General features: G+C 37.7%; 2 protein-coding genes across 4 annotated transcripts in view; one reads left to right on the top strand and one right to left on the bottom strand.

Moving 5' to 3' along the window:
- Positions 1–1,259: 1,259 nt before the first annotated feature.
- coq5 (coenzyme Q5, methyltransferase) lies at positions 1,260–7,222 on the top strand. Its single transcript, XM_077560709.1, has 7 exons — positions 1,260–1,465; positions 2,269–2,418; positions 3,609–3,854; positions 4,261–4,367; positions 5,105–5,193; positions 5,294–5,405; positions 6,836–7,222. Exons 1-7 carry the CDS (start codon positions 1,267–1,269, stop codon positions 6,935–6,937), a joined length of 1,005 nt encoding a protein of 334 aa, XP_077416835.1. The 5' UTR covers positions 1,260–1,266; the 3' UTR covers positions 6,938–7,222.
- Positions 7,223–7,916: 694 nt separating this feature from the next.
- znrf3 (zinc and ring finger 3) overlaps positions 7,917–21,892 on the bottom strand; it is an 83,126-nt gene continuing 69,150 nt past the window's right edge. For 2 of the 3 annotated variants that reach the window (XM_077560587.1, XM_077560585.1), the window contains 6 exons: positions 17,895–17,969; positions 17,601–17,732; positions 16,358–16,468; positions 15,237–15,407; positions 12,765–12,867; positions 7,917–12,192 (listed from right to left, as the gene is read on the bottom strand). In XM_077560587.1, the coding sequence (XP_077416713.1) occupies positions 10,649–12,192; positions 12,765–12,867; positions 15,237–15,407; positions 16,358–16,468; positions 17,601–17,732; positions 17,895–17,969 (2,136 nt within the window). In that variant the 3' untranslated portion in view covers positions 7,917–10,648. The remainder of the gene's footprint in view (positions 12,193–12,764; positions 12,868–15,236; positions 15,408–16,357; positions 16,469–17,600; positions 17,733–17,894; positions 17,970–21,892) is intronic. The other variant, XM_077560586.1, reaches the window with a different exon arrangement.

Genomic DNA, 21,892 nt, shown 5'->3' with positions numbered 1-21,892 from the left:
CGCCTCACTCCCACCATCATCATCATTATGCTGGGCCAGGCCAACCAGAGGACAAAATACTCCCCCCTCTCCCTCATTTGGAAATCCAATTCCAACATGCCACAGGAATCTATTTAAAACACATGACATACTTTTATGATTAGCTATTTCCAGCACACATGACACAAAACGACAAAAAAAAAACAACAAAACAATGAATTTTGTTTAGCTCAGCAAAAAAAAAGCTAAATGATGACAAAACAATGATGAAGTGGATTCATATTTTTTAAAGAAGCTAAAGGAGTTGTTTTTCCAATGTAAAATACAATTCTGCAACAACAACAAAAAGCAATACTTTTGATTCTTTCTGTAATAGGCTTCTGCTCAACTTTGTATTTGTGTTATACTCTGGCGCCCTCTGTTGGAACCCAGCTGCATACAGCTTGTTTTGGTTGCCATCTTTATTTTATTTGATTATTTGAAGTCGTATACATTTTTAGTTTGAACAAAATAAATAAATATTCGTAATTTTAATTAATGTTATTCAATTTTTGAATTTCTCTTTTAGGGATTATAAGTATGGGGGAATACAAATATTAATTCTCACTCAAATGGGACGTTCCTTTAGTGAAGACACATCTTAATAAGGCCTTTTTAAAATGAAGAAAAATGCTTCATTAATATAACAGCTCTTTGTGATGAGCTGACATTGTTTATTTATTTATTTATTTATTTATTTATTGATGTTGGTTAGCAACTAGCACTTATAAAATTTATAAACTGAAAAGCTGACCTATACATTATTTGTAATAATAATAATAATAATAATAATAACAAATTAAAAAATATATATTCTTCGTGCTCTTTGTTATTGTCTGACAATTGCGTACCTTAACATAAGAGTGCAAACAAATGAAAGCTACCCTAACCATTTTAAAGATCAATTAAAAGCAAATTACAGACTTCGTTCTCTTTGTGATTAGTTGCCTTAATTAGCCATTTTAGCTTAGCAAAAAGATTGTAAACAAGTGAAAAGCTAAATTTACAATGAGCAAAACTAATTCGAGACTTTGTGCTCTTCGTGATCATTGTTTTATTTGCAAGTTCCGTCATTTGATCGTAATGCAAGTTTTAAATGTTATTTTGTCTTTTACTATTCGTGTATTTTTAACAATCTCACCGGAAAACATCACTTTTCTTCAGGGATTCAATAAGTCTTTTTTTTTATCGGTATAAGTCGCCTTTTGATTACGTCACGTGACGCACAATGAAGTCGCATCGGTCAAGATGGCGGCCTCCATCCGGCTGCTGGTCCGGAGGGTTCTTCGTCGATCTTCCGCGGTCGTCTCTTCTGCAGCGGGTGGTTGGCGGCTGTCAGCCCGCTGCTGTGCGCAACTTTCCTGCCGAAGTTTTAGTGATGAAGCTGCGGAGAAAAGCACTCATTTCGGCTTCGAAACTGTCCCGGAGGCCGAGAAGGCGAAGAAAGGTGAGTCGACGGCGAACTTCGTTGATAGTCTGTCTGCTTTATCAATTCATCGCCTCTTAAATTGTGTATGTTTCCTTAGGAATAATAAAATATATCTATTTTTTTTTTCATAGGAAAATTCTTTGACACGTTTGCTCAAAGATTCCTCGTTAATAAAAACGTAAACAAAATAGAAATATTGAAATAGTATTAATAATCGCCGTGTTTGCTGCTATATAGCATGCCGAATTCTGAGGTATGGTTATTTTTTTTAGAATAATGTAATAAAACAGATTCATACGGTATTGTTAACTTTGTATAGTTAAGGAAATCTGATTTGGCAGTTTTTCGAATGGAGTCTGGTAGAATACATTAATTAGAACTTGGCAAAAAGATACTTTCTTGAACATTTGTGACATAAAGGGTCTAACGCTCACCTTTTTGGACATTTTGTAGTGGGATTTCTGTTCATTAAACCTTGTAAAGAAGGAGTATGGATTTTCAAAATATGCTGTGATTGGTGCAGTAGAGGATTTGAAACGTTTGCTCATCTGTCTGCCACCCCGATTCGTTTTGTTTTGTTCCTTATCACCAGCAATCGAAAGCTCAAAACCAAAAGAAATCTCTCCAAATGTGTACCATTAATACCGTTGAGCCAATTTTTGAGATTAGCAAAGTAAAACATGTCCATACTTGATTTTTGTCATGATATCCAGAAAACGTGATTTGGCAGTTTATTCAAACTGAGTCTGTCAGAACGAAAAATATGCGCTGGACAAATGTCTCGTCGTGGAACATTTGTGACGTCTTCTCAATGTTTTTAGTGTACAAGGTGTTTGAGAACGTGGCTCAGAAGTACGACGTGATGAACGACGCCATGAGTCTGGGCATCCATCGTCTGTGGAAGGACGCGCTGCTGCACGCCATGCACCCCCAGCCCGGGGTTCGCCTCCTGGACGTGGCCGGTGGAACAGGTGCGCCAGATGTTCAAAAGCAGGCTTCTTGCTGGTCTCAATTTAGCCACAGCTGGTACCAGTATGAGCACAAAAATCTACTTTAATGATGGTTGAATTAAGTTGGGTTTAAAGAGGGGCGCTAAATATTTAAAAACAATCATCTGAAGATGAAATGGAAAAGCTTGAACGTTAGAGACAACTGAATTTAGGTAGTTGTTCTTTCATGTACCACAAGAGGGAGCCTGTGTACTACTAGTCATTGGGGATCACTGGTTTAAGGTGATCGATCGTGTGTTGTTGCTTTGTTTGGGAAATCTGAGATGTTTAGGGAAAAAGTCACATTAATATTGCTGTTATTTTTCACAAAAGTTACATTTTTAAGACTTTTTGTCTTTCGCAGGAAAAAATAATAATTTTCCTAAAATATTAACTTTATTTTAAAAAAAAAAACGAAAAATAATTGTCTCAGAAAATTGACTCTACTTGAGAATGGTTTTTAATCCCAAAAAGTTACCTCTTGAAAAAAAAAGTTTTGTTTTCTAAAATAATATTTTCTCTCAAAAACATTAAGTGTATTTTTCTCTACAATGTGATTTTATTTTTGGGGGAAAAAATTATATATAAATTTATATACACCTTTTCCCCAAAAATATCCATTAAAAAACACTCTCTAAAAATATTACTTCCTGATAATATTACTTTTTGTTTTGTAAATTCAATTATTTGCCCTCAAAATAAATATTTAATTTCTTCAACAACAACAAAAACACACACACACACAACTTTCTTCTTGCAAAATGTATTTGTTTTATTATAGAAAATGGGGGAAAATAGTGGAGGCAAACAAGTGCCTTCTTTTTAATTATTATTATTATTTTTAGCTCTGTTGATGGCCTGAAATTAAATTAAAGAAAATGCGGGGAAAATAGTGGCAGGAAAAAAGTGATTTTTTTTCCCCATTGTTATTATTATTATTATTATTGTTAATAGCTCTGCTGATGGCCTGAAATTAAATTAAAGAAAATGGGAGGGAAATATTGGAGGGGAAAAATGCCTTTTCATTGTTATTATTATTATTATTCATAATAATGATAGCTCCGCTGAATGCCTGAAGTTAGGCTGAGGTGGCCATATTTTATAAGCAGTAAAAAAAAAAAAAAAAATACTCCTCCGGCAGGCGTACCTAATCTTGTGTCCTCTTGCCGCAGGCGACATCGCGTTTCGTTTCTTGGAATACGTCGCCTACCAAAAAGAGCGTCAATCCAGGCGGACGGCGAACTCGGCGCAGACGCCGTCGTGGCAGGACATCTCTGACAACTACCTGGGCAACCGTGAGGGGGAAGACGAGGGGGAGGAATTCGGACCCCGCAAATCCAGGGTGGTGGTCTGTGACATAAACAAGGAGATGCTGAAAGTGGGCCAGCAGAAAGCTCAGCGCGTGGGCCTTGCTGACGGTGAGGACGCACAAAAAAATGTCTTTCTTGCAACAAGCAACTAAAACATACGCACAAAATTGCATTAATTCGGCCACAAAGTACAAATGAATGAAACCGATTTCCTTCCTGGATAGTTGGGTAAGCAAATGGAGCGCACCTTCTCCACGAAGTTACACTGAGGACAGTCAGGCACTTTCTAGTGAGGGTGCGCTTCATTTTCTTACCCACGCGTCCCAAGTTGTTCATTTTCACAATCATCGTGTGTGTGTGTGTGTGTGTGTGTGTGTGTGTGTGTGTGTGTGTGTGTGTGTGTGTGTGTGTGTGTGTGTGTGTGTGTGTGTGTGTGTGTGTGTGTGTGTGTGTGTGTGTGTGTGTGTGTGTGTGTGTGTGTGTGTGTGTGTGTGTGTGTGTGTGTGTGTGTCAGGGGTTTCGTGGGTGGTGGGAGACGCGGAGGAGCTGCCATTCGACGATAACCAGTTTGACATTTACACGATTGCGTTTGGCCTTCGCAACGTCACGCACGTGGAGCTGGTAAAGCACTTACTTCCATCATTTTTTTTGTCATTCTCGGAATGTTCTGAGCTCCCATTTCCAGAAAAACAGTCGTAGCCTGGAGGTGAGGAAATCGTGTGACTTTCTTCATGGGGAATTTACAATTGTCTTGATAATACAAACACACACATAAAAGTTTTTGTAAACGTTATGACTGACTTTTTTTTTTTAATAACCTTTTAATTGTTTTTTGCACCATTTTTAAAATTTGACTTACTTTTATTTAGGGCAATTCTCTCTTCATTCCCCCCCCAAAATTAATTATATGATTAATTATGGATTTTTATTTACTTGTTTATTTATTCATGTTTGTAATTATTTATTTATTTAAAAAACGTTTTTTTTTTAACTGTTGCATTTTTCAATGAACTTACATTTTTCAATGTATGACAATTTTCTCAAGATTCCATTTAACACTTAAAACACAAAAATATGACTGTTCTCATATTATATTCTTTTGTGCAAAAAAAACATAATCAAAACAAAAATAATATTGTATTATTATCAAGATTACTAAATTAATTAATTAATAAAAAAATATTGAAAAAAAAAATATTTCCCCCTCATATATACATAACTGTTCTCTTGGAAAAATAGCTAAAAATAATATGAAATCTGACTTTATTGTCTATTGTCATATTAACATTTAAAGATGTTGAAAACCTTTTTTTCATTCCTTCTTGTAGATGTTTTTTTGTTATTTTCTATTTGTTTAGGCCCTGCAGGAGGCCGTGCGTGTCCTGAAGCCCGGAGGCAGGTTCATGTGTTTGGAGTTCAGCAAGGTGGCCAATCCCATCTTGGCCAGGTGAAGCAAAAACGCACGCGCAATCCGTTTGGACTTGACAAAGATGATGTTCGACGTATAACAATTTGCTGATGTTTTTCTTTTCTTTTCTCTTTGGTAGGCTTTACGACGCTTATAGCTTCCAGGTGATCCCGGTTTTGGGAGAAGTGATCGCCGGTGACTGGAAGTCGTACCAGTATTTGGTGGAAAGCATCCGCAAGTTTCCTGCTCAGGTTAACACAAAAAACACCACCGCCATTTTCTTTTTTCGCTGAAAAATACAACTTTTAAAAATATTAATGTTAAGACTTGGGGGAGGGGGGTGAGAGAGAAAATATGGCTTTTCAGAAGAATGACGATTTTTAGAATATGACTGTTTAAATCTTGATAATACATTTCTTTCAAGGGAAAAAATATAGATACCTGCTTTGAGAAAACGTCATTATTTCTTCTAATATTATGCTAATTCTCATAAGTCTATATTTCCTCCTGGAATTTTTTTGCTCAAAAGTATCCCCCCAAAAAATCCTGAGGAAAAATTACCACGTAATATTTCACTTTATTTCTACAAAATGTCCGATTTTTTTTCCCTCCAAAATACAAGTTTTCAAAATCAGAAAGAATGAAACACTTTGCCTTTAAAGTCGAACTTCTTCTCAAAACATTACAATATTTGCTGAAATAATTCAAAATACAAACAATGTTTGCTTTAACTTTTTCAACTTTATTATTCTCCCAAATGACAAATTTCAAATCAAAACAAAACATACCCACTTTTTCAAAACTCAGAAAAATCCGACTTCCCAAAAGATTGACTTTTTCATCAAGAAAATACAGAAGCCTCCTTTTTTTCCTCAGATTTTCTTTTGACTTGATTATTATAATAAATTACTTGTCTTAAAAAATCACTTTTGTTAACCACACTTTAAATACACACAAACTAGGAAAACATTTTTAAAATTCACTTGGGAATTTTTTTTATTTTTTTATCAGGACTTATTTTTTTCCACATAATTTTGTTTTCATGTTTTTTTCTAAAATAAATAAATAAAATGTCTGTGTAGAAAAATTGGGGCGGGGTGGGGACAATGGAAAAGAATTAAAACAATATATAAAATAGTTTTTAAAAAATCATATATATATATATATATATATATATATATATATATATATATATATAAATCATATCATATATATATATATATATATATATATATATATATATAAATCATATCATATATATATATATATATATATATATATATATAAATCATATCATATATATATATATATATATATATATATATATAAATCATATCATATATATATATATATATATATATATATATATATATATATATATATATATATATATATATGATATGATTTATATATATATATATATAAATCATATCATATATATATATATATATATATATATATATATATATATATATATATATATATATATATATATATATAAATCATATCATATATATATATATATATATATATATATGATTCATATAAAATTCATAGAAAAAAAATATTTTTTTCCCCCCACCTCTCCTGGAAAAATTGTGATTTTTTTTTTTTCTGGCAAATACACTTTTATTTGCAACTTTTATAAAAATGAGTTTTTGTCTGCACTGTTTTTGCGCAGGAGGAGTTGAAGGAACTGCTGGAGGATGCGGGTTTTTGCTGCGTGCGCTACCACAACTTGACAGGCGGTGTGGTCTCTCTTCACTCGGGCTTCAAGCTGTGACGTCGCAACGTCACGCCGACGCCGATGGACGGCTTCTGCCCGCGTCGGCCGTTGAAAGCGTCACGCCACGACACCGAAAGTCATGGTTTTTTTACGCTGTGCAATCCAGATTGAACCGGACTCAACGTTTGAGAGTGAATCCAAAACCAAAAAACGTCATCTCTGATCCTGAAACAAACCCGGGTCAGGAGTGGACTGTGAGAATGATGTTCTGATTTTCACACTTTTATTTTATGATTATCTGTTGGAGTCATTTTCTGTTGTAATAAATTCATCTATTTCTTATCTTTTGTTTTTCCTCCAAAATAAGGTTTTATAACTGAAGAAAAATGGCAGACAAGAATAGAAAACTTTGTTCTTGTAGATTATGACAATAGTTGACAAGTCTGTAGAATTTTTTTTATATATATATATATATATATATATATATAGATTAAAAAAAAAAAAAAAAAAGTAATGTTTCTTAAAATGAGCAGTCCCAAAAATTATAGACTTGATTTAAATTTTCTTGTGAATTGACTTACTAAACTTTTTTTTCCCCTCTAAAAATAATCTTGGTCACAAAAATAAAAGTACAGTTAGATTTCAAATTAGAGTTTCAAACTAAGATTTTAAACTAGGGTTAGGGTCAAATTAGGGTTATTTAATATTAGGGTTTAAAACTGATTAGGGTTTTAAATGAGGTTTAACAAAAGCAGTTTTCCTCCAAAATATAAAAATTTCTTTAAAAATTTTGTGCTACAAATTTTTCTTGAAAAGATTTGTTCTGATATTAAAATGTTCTAAAATTAAAAAAAAATCCTAAAATAATGACTTTCCTTCTCTACTAAAATAACATGTTAAAATAAAAACATCCCTTACCTGAATTTATTTTTCACTTTCAAAATGTTTTGTTTGAAAAGTTAATAGATGTTCTCCCAAATGAAACTTCCTGACTAGATGCGATGCAAAAAAAAAAGAAGACAGGACAAGTTGTGGCTTCGTTGAATAAAAGTGTATATTTGACACATCTTTGTACACCGGTAATTACAAAACGGTACGGTACGCTTCCAAAAGTTTTCAAATGTTTTTTTTTTTTTTGGTCAGAAGATTGAATCGTCTCGTCTGGTGTGCAATTCTGAATGAGCACGTAAAGTAGCTATTTACAAAGTCTCGCGTACGTACGTACGTACGGACGTGATTCCCGTCGTCTCGCTCGCCCATAAACTCTGAACATAAGACATGGCTTCAAGATAAATATATTAGTCAATAAATATTCAGAGAACATATTTCCATTCATGAAATGCCGTTTGCTGTACACGTACACAAATATACACAAGATTGATGTCGAGCCGTAAAACATTTGTAAATGGTACTGACTGACGGACAAATAATTATACTCTCTTTCTTTCTTAAAAAACAAAATTACAAAATATTCATTTGTACACATTTTCATCTCTTCTTAAGTGCTACAAACATTAAATAGTGACTCACGTACCCCAAAAACAACAACAGCGACAAAAGTTCTGCTTGCAAACTGATCGCGATGCAAAAAGGCAACATTTTGGGAAGCTTGCGTGCGTGTGTGTGTATTTCATAGAAACAGTATTGAAAACCGTCTGCAGGACAAACAGAAAGGCATGAATGTGTCTCGTGTTGCAACTGCGTTCTTTTTCTTTTTTTGTTGTTGTTGAAAATAGTCACAGTACAATAAGGAAGAAGCGAGTGACAGGAAAATGAAGCGCCTTGAACCACTTGCAATATTTTTAAGTCCTCTAGATGGTGCTGTTGGTTTAAAAAATGCAGTGGGAATTGAATCCATTTCCATTGCACTGGTCATTATCTTTAAGAAAAGAGCACCATCTAGAGGAGTAAATAACAAATGTCACGTGGTTCATGAAGCTTCATTTTCGCATCACGAGAAAGAAGCCTTTTGACGTGGACTTTGCTTTGGCCTTTTGGTGCAACCCCGTTTACAGAAAAAAAACAAAAAACTACCGTATAGCATTAAGCTACTCGTACGATGCTCGTCTTTGTCCTCACTAGTAAGAAAATTATTTTTTGCGCACTAGTAAGATAGTGTGCCAAAGTCGTTTCAGCATTTCTTCACTATCATATTACAAAAATAAAACTAAATGAAATTATGTATTCATTATCCTACGTTAGATTATATTTTTGGAAACAGCATTTTTTCCCCAATGAAGTCATTCATTTTGAGAAAGTAATTTTTGAAAGAAAAAATATTTTTGGGAAGGAGTAAAATGTAATTTTTTAATTACAAAATACACCTTAGTGCTCTCAGAAATGTGTTGAGTAAGTTTTTTTTCTCAAAGAATTTTTTTTTTTGGGGGGGGCAAGCTTGGGCTTTTTTGGAAGACAAATGTCATTTAAAAAAAAAAGGTATATTTATTTAGAAAAAAACTGGGGTGGGTGGCAACGTTTTTATTTCTTTTTTTAATCTCTAAAGGAAAGTATTTCCCATCACAATATGAGTTTTTTAATTGAAAATAGTCTTTTTGAGGAAAAAGACAACCTTTTTGTATTTTTTTAACAACAACAAAGTTTTCTTTCTTTCCTTTCGGACTTCTTTCTCAAAGTGCTTGTCCTGTCTCTGTGTATGATCATATTTTTCCCGTGACACTTACTAGTGCGGACAAAGAGCATACAAGTACATGTGGAGCTTATGCTGAATGTCAAGAAAATTGAATAAATGCTTGAACGGATTCCCATCGAGTTATCATGTCTCCTGGAGGAATTCTGATTGGAACTTGCTCAGGTTTTAAGTCTCCTAAATTTGTTAAAAAAAAAATATATATATAAAAAAAACACAGGGTAAGATACTATGAGCATTTGTGGGTTTGGGTGTCATTCCGTAATGTTAAAAAAAAATTCAAGCTCGTTTCACATGAAATTTAGTGGGCGTGTCCCAACCCCACACATAATAAAATGATCACATTTCAAATGCTCTTAAAATTCTCATGTGTTTATCACAACTTTTTGTTATCCTTGTTCATCTATCTATGCCAACCACATTTCGTGACAGACAGGTCAGTGTCCAAAACGACTGAATTAAATCAAGATCGTTATTATTTTTACTGCCACTGCCAGGCAGAAACCTCACATGCCCAAATATGGTCAACTTAGATATTTCCCGCCCCCTAAATCGGCATGGATGGTGAGTTCCCGAGTGGTCTTTTATTTTCATGCATTAACCAATTTAAAATTTGATTTAAAAAATGGATCACTGTAGTGCTTCATTGCAGAAGGAACTGGTCAACCATTATTCATTTAGACTAATAAAACTTTTTTTAAAAGTTTTTTTAAATGAAGTCGTTTTTAGGATGTGATTGTTTGCCGTTGTCTGCGCGAGTTTGGTTGGCAAACGCTGATCTATACGGAATATGAACTCCATTTTTCTGTCACGTCCCTCCAGAGAGACACGATTCCCCGCTCTGGTGACAACACAATCACGTCTTGCTCGTTTTGGTTTAGCTACGACCGTACAAACTATATTGAAACTCTGAAGGCAGTGTAAGATGCAGCTGTCGAACCCTGGATGGCGCAAGAGCCACTTGGACACATTCGTTGCCCACCGGAATGAACGTGAGAACGTTTGGACAGGAAGCCCCACGTTCCGACACGACCACATTCACCAGAAAGCAAGGCAACTGACGGTTTTCGAACCACCGACCGACCGCTGCGGTACCGAACGCAATTCCGTTTTTCAGAAGTTCACACGCCCAAACAGCCCTCAGTACTTGGAGACAAAGAATTTTCGGGGAGCTGAGGCAGAAACAAAGCCCTGGTCTCCTCGCTGGGCGGGTACGAGCGACCCCGGGTGAAGAAGTCGTCGGCGTTTTGCGCTTCCGACTCCGTCGTGACCGAGTCGGGCAAAAGGCTGCTTTCGCAATCGGTGTCCTCGGGGATGATGGGGATTCTCTGGTTGAGTTCGAAGCAGCCTTGCGTCGGGCAGACGTCCGAGTCGGCGTACTGCACGTTGACGGCGTAGTCCTCCGCGTAGTGTCCCCTGTGGACCTTCACCTCCTTGTAGAAACAGCAAGGTAGTCCCTCGTAGGGGTCCGAGGACGGGCACGAGTAGTTCTTGGAGCCTCGAGGACAACGTCCGGACGCCTGCTCCGAGTCCTGCGCCTTGCAGTCGCCATTCGGGGGCAGCACCTCGAAGCAGCAGGTGCACGCCGCAGCTGTTCCCGCGCCCGGCTCGCCCGGCTCGGCCCCGGTGTCCGCTACGGGGGCCTCGGGGGCGGGGTTCTCCCTGGGTTCCAGTGACGAGCGACTGCTGTAGTTGGGCTCCAAGCTGCAGTTGGACAGATGGTCGCCGGAGTTGTAGGGAAGCTGCAGGCAGTCGCGTGCCGAGGGTCCGGCGGTGGACGACGACTCCTCGGGGGCCGAGGGGCACGCGGCCGTCCCGGCTTCTCCTGCCGAACCCCGACACGGGCTCTTGCTCCGGTACACGTAGGGATCGTAGTCACTGCTCAAGGAGCTCCGGAAGGTGGAGCAACTCCCGTACACGCCCTGGTTGCTGACTTCGGTGCAGTCCAACATGGAGTCGCTGGAGGAGCAGTGGCACGGGCCCGAGCTGCTGCTGCTGCTGTCGCTCCCGGGGCAGTCGGCCAGGTAGCCGCTGCACGCCGAGCGGTGGCCGTGGTAGCAGCTCAGGCCCGAAGCGCTGCCCCCGTCGCCCACCCTGGAGGAGGACGCCGGAGCCATGTGCACCACGGTGGGGAACAGGAGGCCCTGCTGGAAGGCCCGGCCGTGGGGCGCCTTGTGACCCGGGCCCGCGGGGCCCCCCTCGGGGGGCTGCTGGGGGAAAGTCAAACCCTGGAAGAAGTAGTGCTGGTACATGGTTTCGTACTGGGAGAAACACGCCGCCCGCGAGAAGTTGCGCCCCCCGTGGAATTTGGGGCGCTTAAACGCAGGGTGGTGCGGAGGCGGCTGCGCTTGGTAGGCGGGCGGGCCGCGGTGCTCCAGGCCGCAGTGGGAGTGGTCCAGGTGCAGGGCGGGGTGGTAGCTCCGCAGGAAGGAAGACACGGCCTGGGGCGGGTACAGGCCCGCGGGGTCGGGGTGCTGGTCCACCGTCAGCACCGTGATGGCGTTGCCGTGGGGGTCCATGCTGGTCCGGGTCGGGTAGGCCGTCATCTGGCCGGCGCGGTGCACTCTGCCGGGGTAGTGGACTGGCAGGACCACCCTCTGCTGCCGCCCGTGAAGCGGGTTGCCAGGGTCCATGCATGCGGGGCCCGGATTGCCCTTCTTTTGCTCTACAGGAAACAAACAAACCACACTTCGTAGCCGCTTTTGTAAAACTGTGGCGGGTGGAGCCGTTCAAAATTTATTTCATCAAATCTCGGCTCGTTTTACTGGATTTTGACAGATTTTGCAAGGCCCGCAGAATATTGTGTTCTATTGCTATAAAAACATGGAACCTACCAAAAGAAAGATTAGAGTCTCTTCTTTCATCAGGAAAAAAAGTATATTTCTATCGGTTTCATCATTCTTCACAAATCTGTTTCAAACATTTTGCAACATGACCTTGGTTGATCTCTTATACTCTGCTGCCACCTGCTGACCGTTTTGGCTGCATCAAAGCCTTCTGTATGCTCTAGCATAAAAAAAAAACCCCGTATAAATATGTATTTGTAATATTTTATTTTAATATGCTAATATTTAAAATAGAACGTATTTATACGCTTTTGGGAGCAAATGAGTTAAGATACATGAGAAGTGTTTTAAATTGTGATGAAAAAAAAAATGCATACTACAAGACTTTCAATTGCTAATAAATTCTGGCAAATATGAAGCAAAATAAAAGAAAGCATTGAAGGGGCCTTACCGATGATGTTGTGTCTGCAGTGGGGGCAAGTGTGATGTTGGAGCAGCCAGGGGTCCACACATTTCTTATGGAAGCGGTGAGCGCAAGGGATGACCCGCAATTCCTGCAGGGAGCGAGAAAAAAAGAAGGAGTTTTCATAGAGAGAAGAAAAGAAAACAAATGCAATATCTGGAAAAAAATCTGATAAAAAGAAAATCTAGAAATATTTGTGCTGTTACTGCTTTCATTTCATTCACATGTTTTTTTTTTTATCCATTTGTCTACTCAAATTAGATAATTGGTTCATTCGGCATTTCTATAACAACAATAAAAAAATAAAAATAATAAAAAATGAATTAAAGTTGAATGAATATCATATCTAAGTAAATGTTCAGAAACAAACCATTTTAAGATAACCTTGAAAAGTACAAAATGCATTGTACTGGATTAAAATAAAATAAAAAAACATTAACACTGCGCTTAAATATAGAGGGGAAAAAAATGTACTTAATTTTGTGATTTAAATCAAATTTAATATATTGAGCATCAAAGTGAATGTCTGAAACCAAGCAGTTGCAAAACATTAAATGCAAATATATTGTAATTTAAAATGAAATAAAACGGAAGTGCGGTTTAAAAAAAATGTACGTAACTGGACTGAAAAAAAAAAGTTGAAGTCAGTCAACATTTGGTTCAGTAATTCTTCACGTCCCACTAGAGGGCGCCGGCGTCCCACTTGGACTCGTCTGAGAAGTTTGCGTCTCCCTTGACGACTAAAAGATGTCACAGAACATCATAAACAAGTATCTCTTTGATGCCAAGATGAAAAAACAAACAACCGCAGGCAGAGTCTTGGGAGAACTATGACAAGAATTCATCACGACACGCTGGGGACCGACACACATGCACACGCACACACACATGAAAGCGCCGTGTCCCTGGGAAGGTCCAAATAATCGACATTCTTCACGCCAATAAATCCTCGTGACTCATCTTTGGAGTTTTGCCTTTGATGCCTTTCAGCCTTTTTTTACGGCTCCACTTCCTGCACGCAAGCCCTGGCGCCGCCGCCACACTTTGTTGTGCTGGCGACCATTCAGGGACACTTGACGACTTACAGTAAAACCCTCCAGAGGAAGATTAGGACACACAATAAGTCTTTTTTTTTTTTTCCCCTTTTCTTTTTTTTGGGAAGCACGCGCGGGAAAACAGGAAGTGTGATCACATCCTCAAAACACGCTGGCTTGTTATCTTGCAGCAGGTGCGCCGAAACGAGTTAACAAAAAAAATTAAATAAAAGCATGGAATGCGGTTCCAGGAGCTATTGTCACTGCATGTATGCTCTTTTCATATATTTATTTTGGAGGTGTCACGGCGACATACTGTCAATGACAAAAAAAGAAAAAGCGTGACAACACGAACCACAGAAAGCTGCACTGTACCTCATTATCTTTCGTCTATTTTTTATTTTTACTATAAAACTTGGCAAGGTTAAGGAAATAAAGTGAATAAACTAAATTGCAGAAATACAACAAAAGTCATAAACTTTTATCACTCAAAAGAACGGCTCCACGCTGAAAAAAACAACCTTTTATTGGAATAACTTGATTGTGACTTTTTCCTTCTACTCTCGAATGTGGCTAAAACTTAACAGTGCATTAGACCGCGTGGAACCACGCTGCCCCTCAGTGGCCAAACCAGGTACAACATGAACAGCGCTCCAAATAAAAGGCACACACCGACAAAGGCAAGACAGTATAAAATTAATTAACTCTTTGACTGCCAAAAACGTTAAATAACGTTTAGTAAAATCCTACAGAGGAGTGCCAAAGACGTTAAAAGACGTTTGTTTCAAAACAGAGGTGAAACTAACCATTTTCTATTGTGGATTACTGAAAAACGGAATAAGGTAGAAACAAGCTTTTTTTTTCTGGTGAAAGATGAGAGTCCAATCTTTTTTTGGTAGTATGTGTGTTTCCATAGTCCAAACACATAATTTTCTATGGACCTTGAAAGATCAGTCAAAATGCTTAAAATCGGCTGGCACCCACGGCATCCCTTTTCTGAAAATATCTGGCAGTCAAAGAGTTAAATAAAATCAATTTTGGCATATTTAAAATCGATTCTGAATCGTACTTAATGAGAATTGCGATTCTTATGAGAATCGATTTTTTTGGCACACCTCTAAAAATAATGTGTAGAAATGAGCTGTAATAAATTGAACACAGAACTCAATTCACTTCATGCATTTTTTTTTTGTAAAACATTGATTTGGCGTTAGCGTTGGTATTTTTTTTCCTGTTCAAATTAAGAGGAAATTAATTTAAACATGAAGCAATTTATGGACTCCTGCCCATTTTGCTCATTGTAAATTAACAAAATACTCTTGACAAATATACCAGTATACATCTGAATTATAATTAGGCAATGAATAGTATTTGTTTGTTTGTCTTGTTGTACTGGAAAAAAAAAAGTGTCCAAATGCGTGCGTACCTCCCCGTCGATGTACTTCTCCAGGCAGATGGCGCAGTCGGACGTGGAGCTGCTGCTCAGCGAGTCGGACGCCCCGCAGCCGCTCTCGCGTGCCACTTTGCCGCCTTTGGCCTTGAACTTGCGCGTCTCCATCTTGTCCAGCGCTTGGCTGGCCATCCTGTTCATCGAGCTCTGCGCACAAAAACCCACCACAAAAACACATCAAAGTCAAAGTTCTGTATGCTTAACTCATTCACTTGCCATTGGCGGCTATAGACGTCAAAAATTCATTTGAACTATTTCTATTAGTTTAACATTTTTCCCACTTTTGTTAACAAGAGTATGAAAACCTAGATTTTTTTTTTATTGTATTAGAACAGATAAAATCACCTGACGTTCCTAATTCTTAATAATTTTTTCTTTAAAAAAAAAAGAAAAGATTATTAAAAATTGGGAAAAAAATAATTACAATTATTTTATTTATAAATAAAAAAAGACAAGATTTTAAAAAATTAGGAGTGTCAGGTGATTCAAATTTTTTATCATTATTAATAGAAATAGTTCAAATGAATTTATGACGTCCATAGCCGTCAATGGCAGTGAATGAGTTAATTAATGTAATCGTCTTTGGCCAAGTAATACACATCTTTTATATGTATTAAATGGATATTATACAAAACAATATTTTTTGTGACTTTGTGTTTTTAAAACATAATTATATTTACACAATATTGTATTTCATTTGCTACAATAAATGTCAGTGACAACTAATTGACTTTAATGACGTTTTTTAACGAGGTAAGAATTTGTTCACTTTCATCGTATTGCTTTTTAATGTCTACAAATAAAATAAAAATGTAGACACATTGAGAACTGATAATTAAATTGACCATTAAGAAGCAGGAAGTTGTAAAGCTGCTTGGAGACGTTGACGCTCCTTAAACTCAAACACACACGCACGCACACGCAAGCTAAAATAAGCTGTCATTAGTGCTCATTAAATGATGATGAAATGAATGAAAATGTGACATGAATGAAAATGAATGAGCGACTGAAGCAGTTGACTTTGGAAATGTGGCGCCGCCGCCCAAAGCACAAAAGTGCGCGCGCGTGCGTGCGTGCGTGCGTGCGCGTGCACGTACCTGACTCCTCCTCTGCTTGAGCTTGATCTTGACGAGCAGGATGAGGCAGACGAGTGACACGACCACAAAGAAGGCTAAAAAGATGCCCATGTCGAAGTACTCGGTGGGCTGCTGCGCAAACACGAAAACAACAACAAACGAGCAAACGTTAACGTCAAGATGGAAATATAACAGCGACAATTCCGTGGACGTGGGATAAAGTGAGAATGGAGTCAAACTGATGGCTTATTCCTCGTTACCGTGACGTTAACCTCATTTGGTTTCTTGAGAATTTTTTAACACTTACGTTTTTTCTTTCCCTTACTAAATTGTGTATGTTGATTTATTTTTGATTAAAAGGAGATGGGTATTTTTTTGAAGGATTTCTTCTTCTTTTTTTTTTAAAACTATGCTTGGATTTTTTTGAAGGAATTTTTGGTGCTATTTATTTTACATATTTACTTTTTTTTTCAATATATATTTTTCTGAATGATTTTTTTTTAACAATGTTTGGATTTTTTTTAAATTAATTTTTGGTGCTATTTATTTTCCATTCCATATTTATTTTTTTCAATCTTGATTTTTTTTGACAGATTTCTTTAAAATTTTATTTTTTAATCTATGTTTTGAACTTTTTTATGAATTTTTGGTGCTATTTATTTTCCATATTGATTTTGCTTTGACTGATTTTTTTTATTTTTTATTATGTTTTATTTTTTGGGTGATATTTATTTTCCACATGGAGTTTTTCACCCGAATATTTTCACTGAACTTTTTATGAAGTTTAGTTGAAGTTTTTTGACTGAATGTTTAGAGAAGTTTAATTTGTCATGTGAATTTTGTTTGAGTTTTTTTTTTTTTTTACTCAGTTTATTTATTTAACAATTTAAAATTTTACACTTAATATCTGGACACATTTTTTGTACACTGAATGATCTATTTTTTCACACACGTTTGAACAGTTTTTTTATGCTTCTTTAAAAAAATAAAATAGGGATATGTTATTTTTTTCCCCACTGTATTTTAAAAATGTGTTTTTAAAAATATTTTTTAAAGATTTATTTTGAAACAGAATGTTTGTATATGTTGATTTATTTCCACTTTTTTTTTTTTAATCATAATATTAACCACAAAATAAATTCAACAAATTCCAAATTTATTTTAACAATAATTAATCATCCATCTAACATTAACGATTATTACTTCGGACTCCCGTAACTACAAGCAAGCCTTTCATTTTTGGGGGCTGAGGGGTCAATCTTACCCTGGGAGGTCTGTGTTGTATCCTGGCTCGCGCCACTTTCTGCTTGTTGACGATGTTCATCAACTTGACGGCGTCGTTGCCTTTCACGTAGACGACGGGACGTTTGAGCGGGTCGTCCGCCACCTGGTTGAGCTGAGACACACAAGAGCAGCAGCGCGAGCACATTAGGTACCCAATCTGCTCCAAAGATGAACGTTGTGGTTAAACGTCGCTTCAGATGCTCGAGCGGCTCATGTTGACCAAAAGAAGTCTTGGCTCAACAAAAGCCCACAAAGACATGACATGTGCACAAACCTGGTCGATGGCATCCGGGTTTTCCGACACATCGAAGATGACGGCGGTTGCTCCTCGCTGCACTGCTCGCTTGGCCTGAAAACACACACGCACACACATAATGTCTACATTACAGAACACTCACAAATACGACATAACTCGACACATCTTTGATTTGGCATGACTTTTACAAAATGTACACTAGGGGGAGTTCTCCATCAGAGGCAGAACACACGTGGGGATACAAGCAACAGGTAGAAAGTAAATACACGCACACACACAAGCCATAACATTAGGTACACCTGCGCAATTGCGAACGTCAAAAAAAAAAAGAAGCTCATTTTCTAGTTTGTTGGCGAGAGAAATAATAATACGTTAAACAAAGTTTTTTAAAAAAAAGGGGGGGTATGTTTTCAGTTAACTAACAATATCAGGAGTAATAATAAAGCCGTAATACTACAAGAATAAAGTCAAAATGTTATATAATGAGGAAAAAAAAGAAAGACAAAGTCTCAAAACTCAAGTCATAGGCTTAAGAGGAAAAAGTGTTATGTGAAAATAACCCATCCTAATTTCACCAAATAAATGCATAACATTACAAGAAAAAAATAAGTATAAAAGTCTCAATATTGTGAGGAATAAAATTGGAATACTACATGAAACAACAGCAAGAAAGTGGAATAGGAATAAAAAAATTTTAAAAGGCTGTCATCGGAGCTGCAGGGATGTTTTAGCCAATCAGAAGTCTGAAGAAAGTCACTTGCGGAAAAATGTCATTGAACAGCGCCAATGTTTTGATGGGACGGAGATGACAACCTGGCATTATTTTTATAATAATAAAGTTGTGATATTAACCAAAAAGTCTTGAATATACAAGAATAAGGTTGTAATACTACAAGTAAAAGTCTTCATTTTATAAAAATAAATCACAAAATGAAAATGTTTTTTTTTTTTTTTAAGTAAAAAGTCAGAAAACAAAAAGCAAAAAAGTCAACATCTTACAACAATAAAAGACACACGTCTACAAGCCTTCATTGTATAAGATGTAATATTACATTTGTATTAAGTCTTCACATGTTCATCATATGCTAATTGATGACATGCGACGGTTTAAATATCAGTTCCACTTGTTGCCCACTTTCTTGCTACAACTTAATAGCACTTTCGTGTTTCTCTTCCTGCAATGCCTTCTTCTTGCACTTGGAAAGTTCAAAAGCGCTCCTCCGCTTGCTTCTTTTGCCTCTCACCCAGTTTACACACACACACACGCACACACGCACGCACACGCGCACGCACGCGCGCACACTTTATTCAGCACTAGTCTGCCGCTTTGATGTCAGCTCTTCCAGTTAATAATTAATGGCTGTGGCTGAGACGCTTGAAAAAAAAAAAAAAGAAAGAAGAAGAAAAAGACGAAGAAGACGAGGAAGACGAGGAAGACGAGCTCCCTCCTCAAGAATCTGCAGTGCAGCGACTTGCCTGACGACAGCAAAAATGGCCCCGCAGGCAAACTGGCTTGACTTTATAAAAAAAAGAAAAAAAGAAAAAGAAAAAAAAGAAAAAAGGAATTAATAAAAAAGACACACAAAAAGACACAACAGTCCGAAAAGAAATGAAACACTATCTTTTTAAAATTAGGACTTGTCGGTTATGATGAGGACGTGGCAATATTGTCAACCAATAATTTCCGATAATTTGGTGGGGAGAAAAAAGTTCATAGATATTAAGAAAAAACTGAAATAAATGGTAATATGAAGTAACAACACTAAAATTCTATTGTTAGGGAAAGAAAACTAAAATCAAACTATGGAAAAATGTGGAAAAGTCATTTTTACAAGAAAAAAAATATATTCAGCACATTACATTGCAATTTTTTTTATGCCCATTAGCCTAAAAGTTTTTTTCTTTACAAACTTTTAGTTGTAATTTTTATCCCCCCCCAAAAATCCTAACCTTAAAAAAAATAAAATAAAGATGAAATTTATGAGCTGTTGTCACAGCACAATGAAACATGTTTTTGCAGGAAAGCTTTTATACACTTTAGAAAAAAAGCAACAACAACTAAACGAGAATGAGGCAAAAACAAAAATCACAATTTGTGAGAAAAAAAAAATCATAACATGAGAGTGGGAAACATTATTTTACGAGCAAAATCCTTTCACGTGAAAGCGGACATTTGAAAATTATTGTAAATTACAAGAAAAAAAAGTATCGATTCCAGCAATACCTATAAACCACCACTAGGAGCCTGTTGGGCATCTTTCTGGTCGCATGATGATTTGTTAGCTTTACTTCATACTTGAATGACGGTTGGGAATGAGGTGACAGACAATCAGACGGGACACATCAAGAAAAAAAGTTCAGCAAAACACAAGAGAAAGTTCCTGTTTATGTCTACATTAAGGGACATCAATTACATGCAGAATTTTGCTATTCGTAGGCCGGCCCAGTCCCTAATCCCTTGCTAATAGGTCGGGGTTCACACTGTACTGGTGCTCCCCTTGGTCATTTGTTGCTAGGCAGAGTTTTCAAGGTCTCCATCCTGGGAACTTTTGTCATCAAAGCTTTGAAGTTGGAGCAAATTCATCCCCAACGCGTGACAACAGCTTTGGTATGCTTAGTCCGGAATGGGGGGGAGGGGGGGGGGGGGAGGGGGGGTGTGGGTTATGTCAATTTCCTGCTGGTACGGTGGCCCGAGCGCGCAATCTTCCCCCGGCTGAGAGACGAAAACCGCAGCCGCAAAAAGAGCAGCTGGCTGTGGAGTCTAGACGGCGAGGAAAATGGAAGCTATCTTTAGCGTAGCGCGCCGGGCTGCCGGCTTGGGATGCTTTCGCTGAGACCCAACCCCCCCCCCCCCCCCCCAAATCTACATACACAAAAGCGTGCAAAAGTATGCACGACACACGCTCACATTTGCACACCTGGATTGCACCCGCTTCCGATCTCACCGGCTGACCTCTGCTCCCACTTTGGTCTTGTCCTTCTTCCGCCACCCGCCACTGCTGCTATAATTAGGGCAATTAAGTCTTCAGAGGCCTGCAAAGCTGCTATTATGCCGTAATTCCATGTTGCCTGCTGGCTTTATTAAAAGATAAAGGCATACTTTTCTCCCATGGATCTTCTCACATGTGGTCGCACCTCTCATCTCTCTTGTTCGGCCGCAGATCCCCAAAAATAAAAGCAAACATAGCGATGTGTCGTGCCATCTATTTGCCGCTTGAAGTCCACCAGCGTGTTCGGCTTTTCCTTTGGTTTACAGGAAAACAAGGCAAATGTTGTCTTTGCGGTAACATGAGCCCCCACGAGACTAAACGCGGTATTATGAAGTGTTTAATATTGCGTTGGTTGAATAAGAAATAAGCGCGCTGGCGTTTTGTCCTGTAGCGCCCTCTGCTGTCGACTGAAATTAAATTTCTAAAAAAACAATCAAATCAAACTCGCTGATGCAATGTGCTAAATTCGTTCGGGCATCTTGAGGAATGCTGTGAACTGGAAATCAAAATCGGATTATTTTGCTTTTTATTATTATTATTATTATTATATATTTTTTTTTAACTCAAATGTGTTTAGTTTTTTTTTTTCGCCGCCTTTTTGGGTGTTTTCTGTGCTTAATGGCAACAGTGCAAAATAAACACAATAACTAATTTGCAACTACATACACAAATCTATTTTACCAGGCAGATGATACAATAAAGCAGTGGTGTCAAACATACGGCCCGTGGGCCGGATCAGGCCCGCAAAGGGGTTTAATCCGGCCCTTGAGACCATTTTGTAAAGAAAAAAAAAAATAATAGAGTAATGTCGGACCAATTAATCAGCCGGCAACAAATAAAGCATATAAATTCATAATTACACGAGCAATCCTCAGATGAGCAATGCAATTTCTATACGGAATTTCTCTGGATGTCATTATTTTACACGCAACTCAACGTTGCAAAAACATAGAGCGACATAAATCAAAAGCAAAGAGTTGCTGCGTCCCATTTGCATCCATGTTATTTTTTGGGGACAATATATTT

This window comes from Vanacampus margaritifer, chromosome 3 (assembly GCF_051991255.1).
Source record: "Vanacampus margaritifer isolate UIUO_Vmar chromosome 3, RoL_Vmar_1.0, whole genome shotgun sequence".
Taxonomy (NCBI): Eukaryota; Metazoa; Chordata; class Actinopteri; order Syngnathiformes; family Syngnathidae; genus Vanacampus; species Vanacampus margaritifer.
Note: the sequence above shows the minus strand (reverse complement) of the source record. Positions and strands in the feature narration are given on the sequence as shown.

Coding starts and splice junctions, on each gene's coding strand:
- coq5 (XM_077560709.1), top strand. CDS start 1,267: ATGGCGGCCTCCATCCGGCTGCTGGTCCGGAGGGTTCTTCGTCGATCT. Junction 3,855..4,260: donor GCGCGTGGGCCTTGCTGACG/GTGAGGACGCAC, acceptor TGTGTGTGTCAG/GGGTTTCGTGGGTGGTGGGA. Junction 5,194..5,293: donor GCCAATCCCATCTTGGCCAG/GTGAAGCAAAAA, acceptor TCTCTTTGGTAG/GCTTTACGACGCTTATAGCT.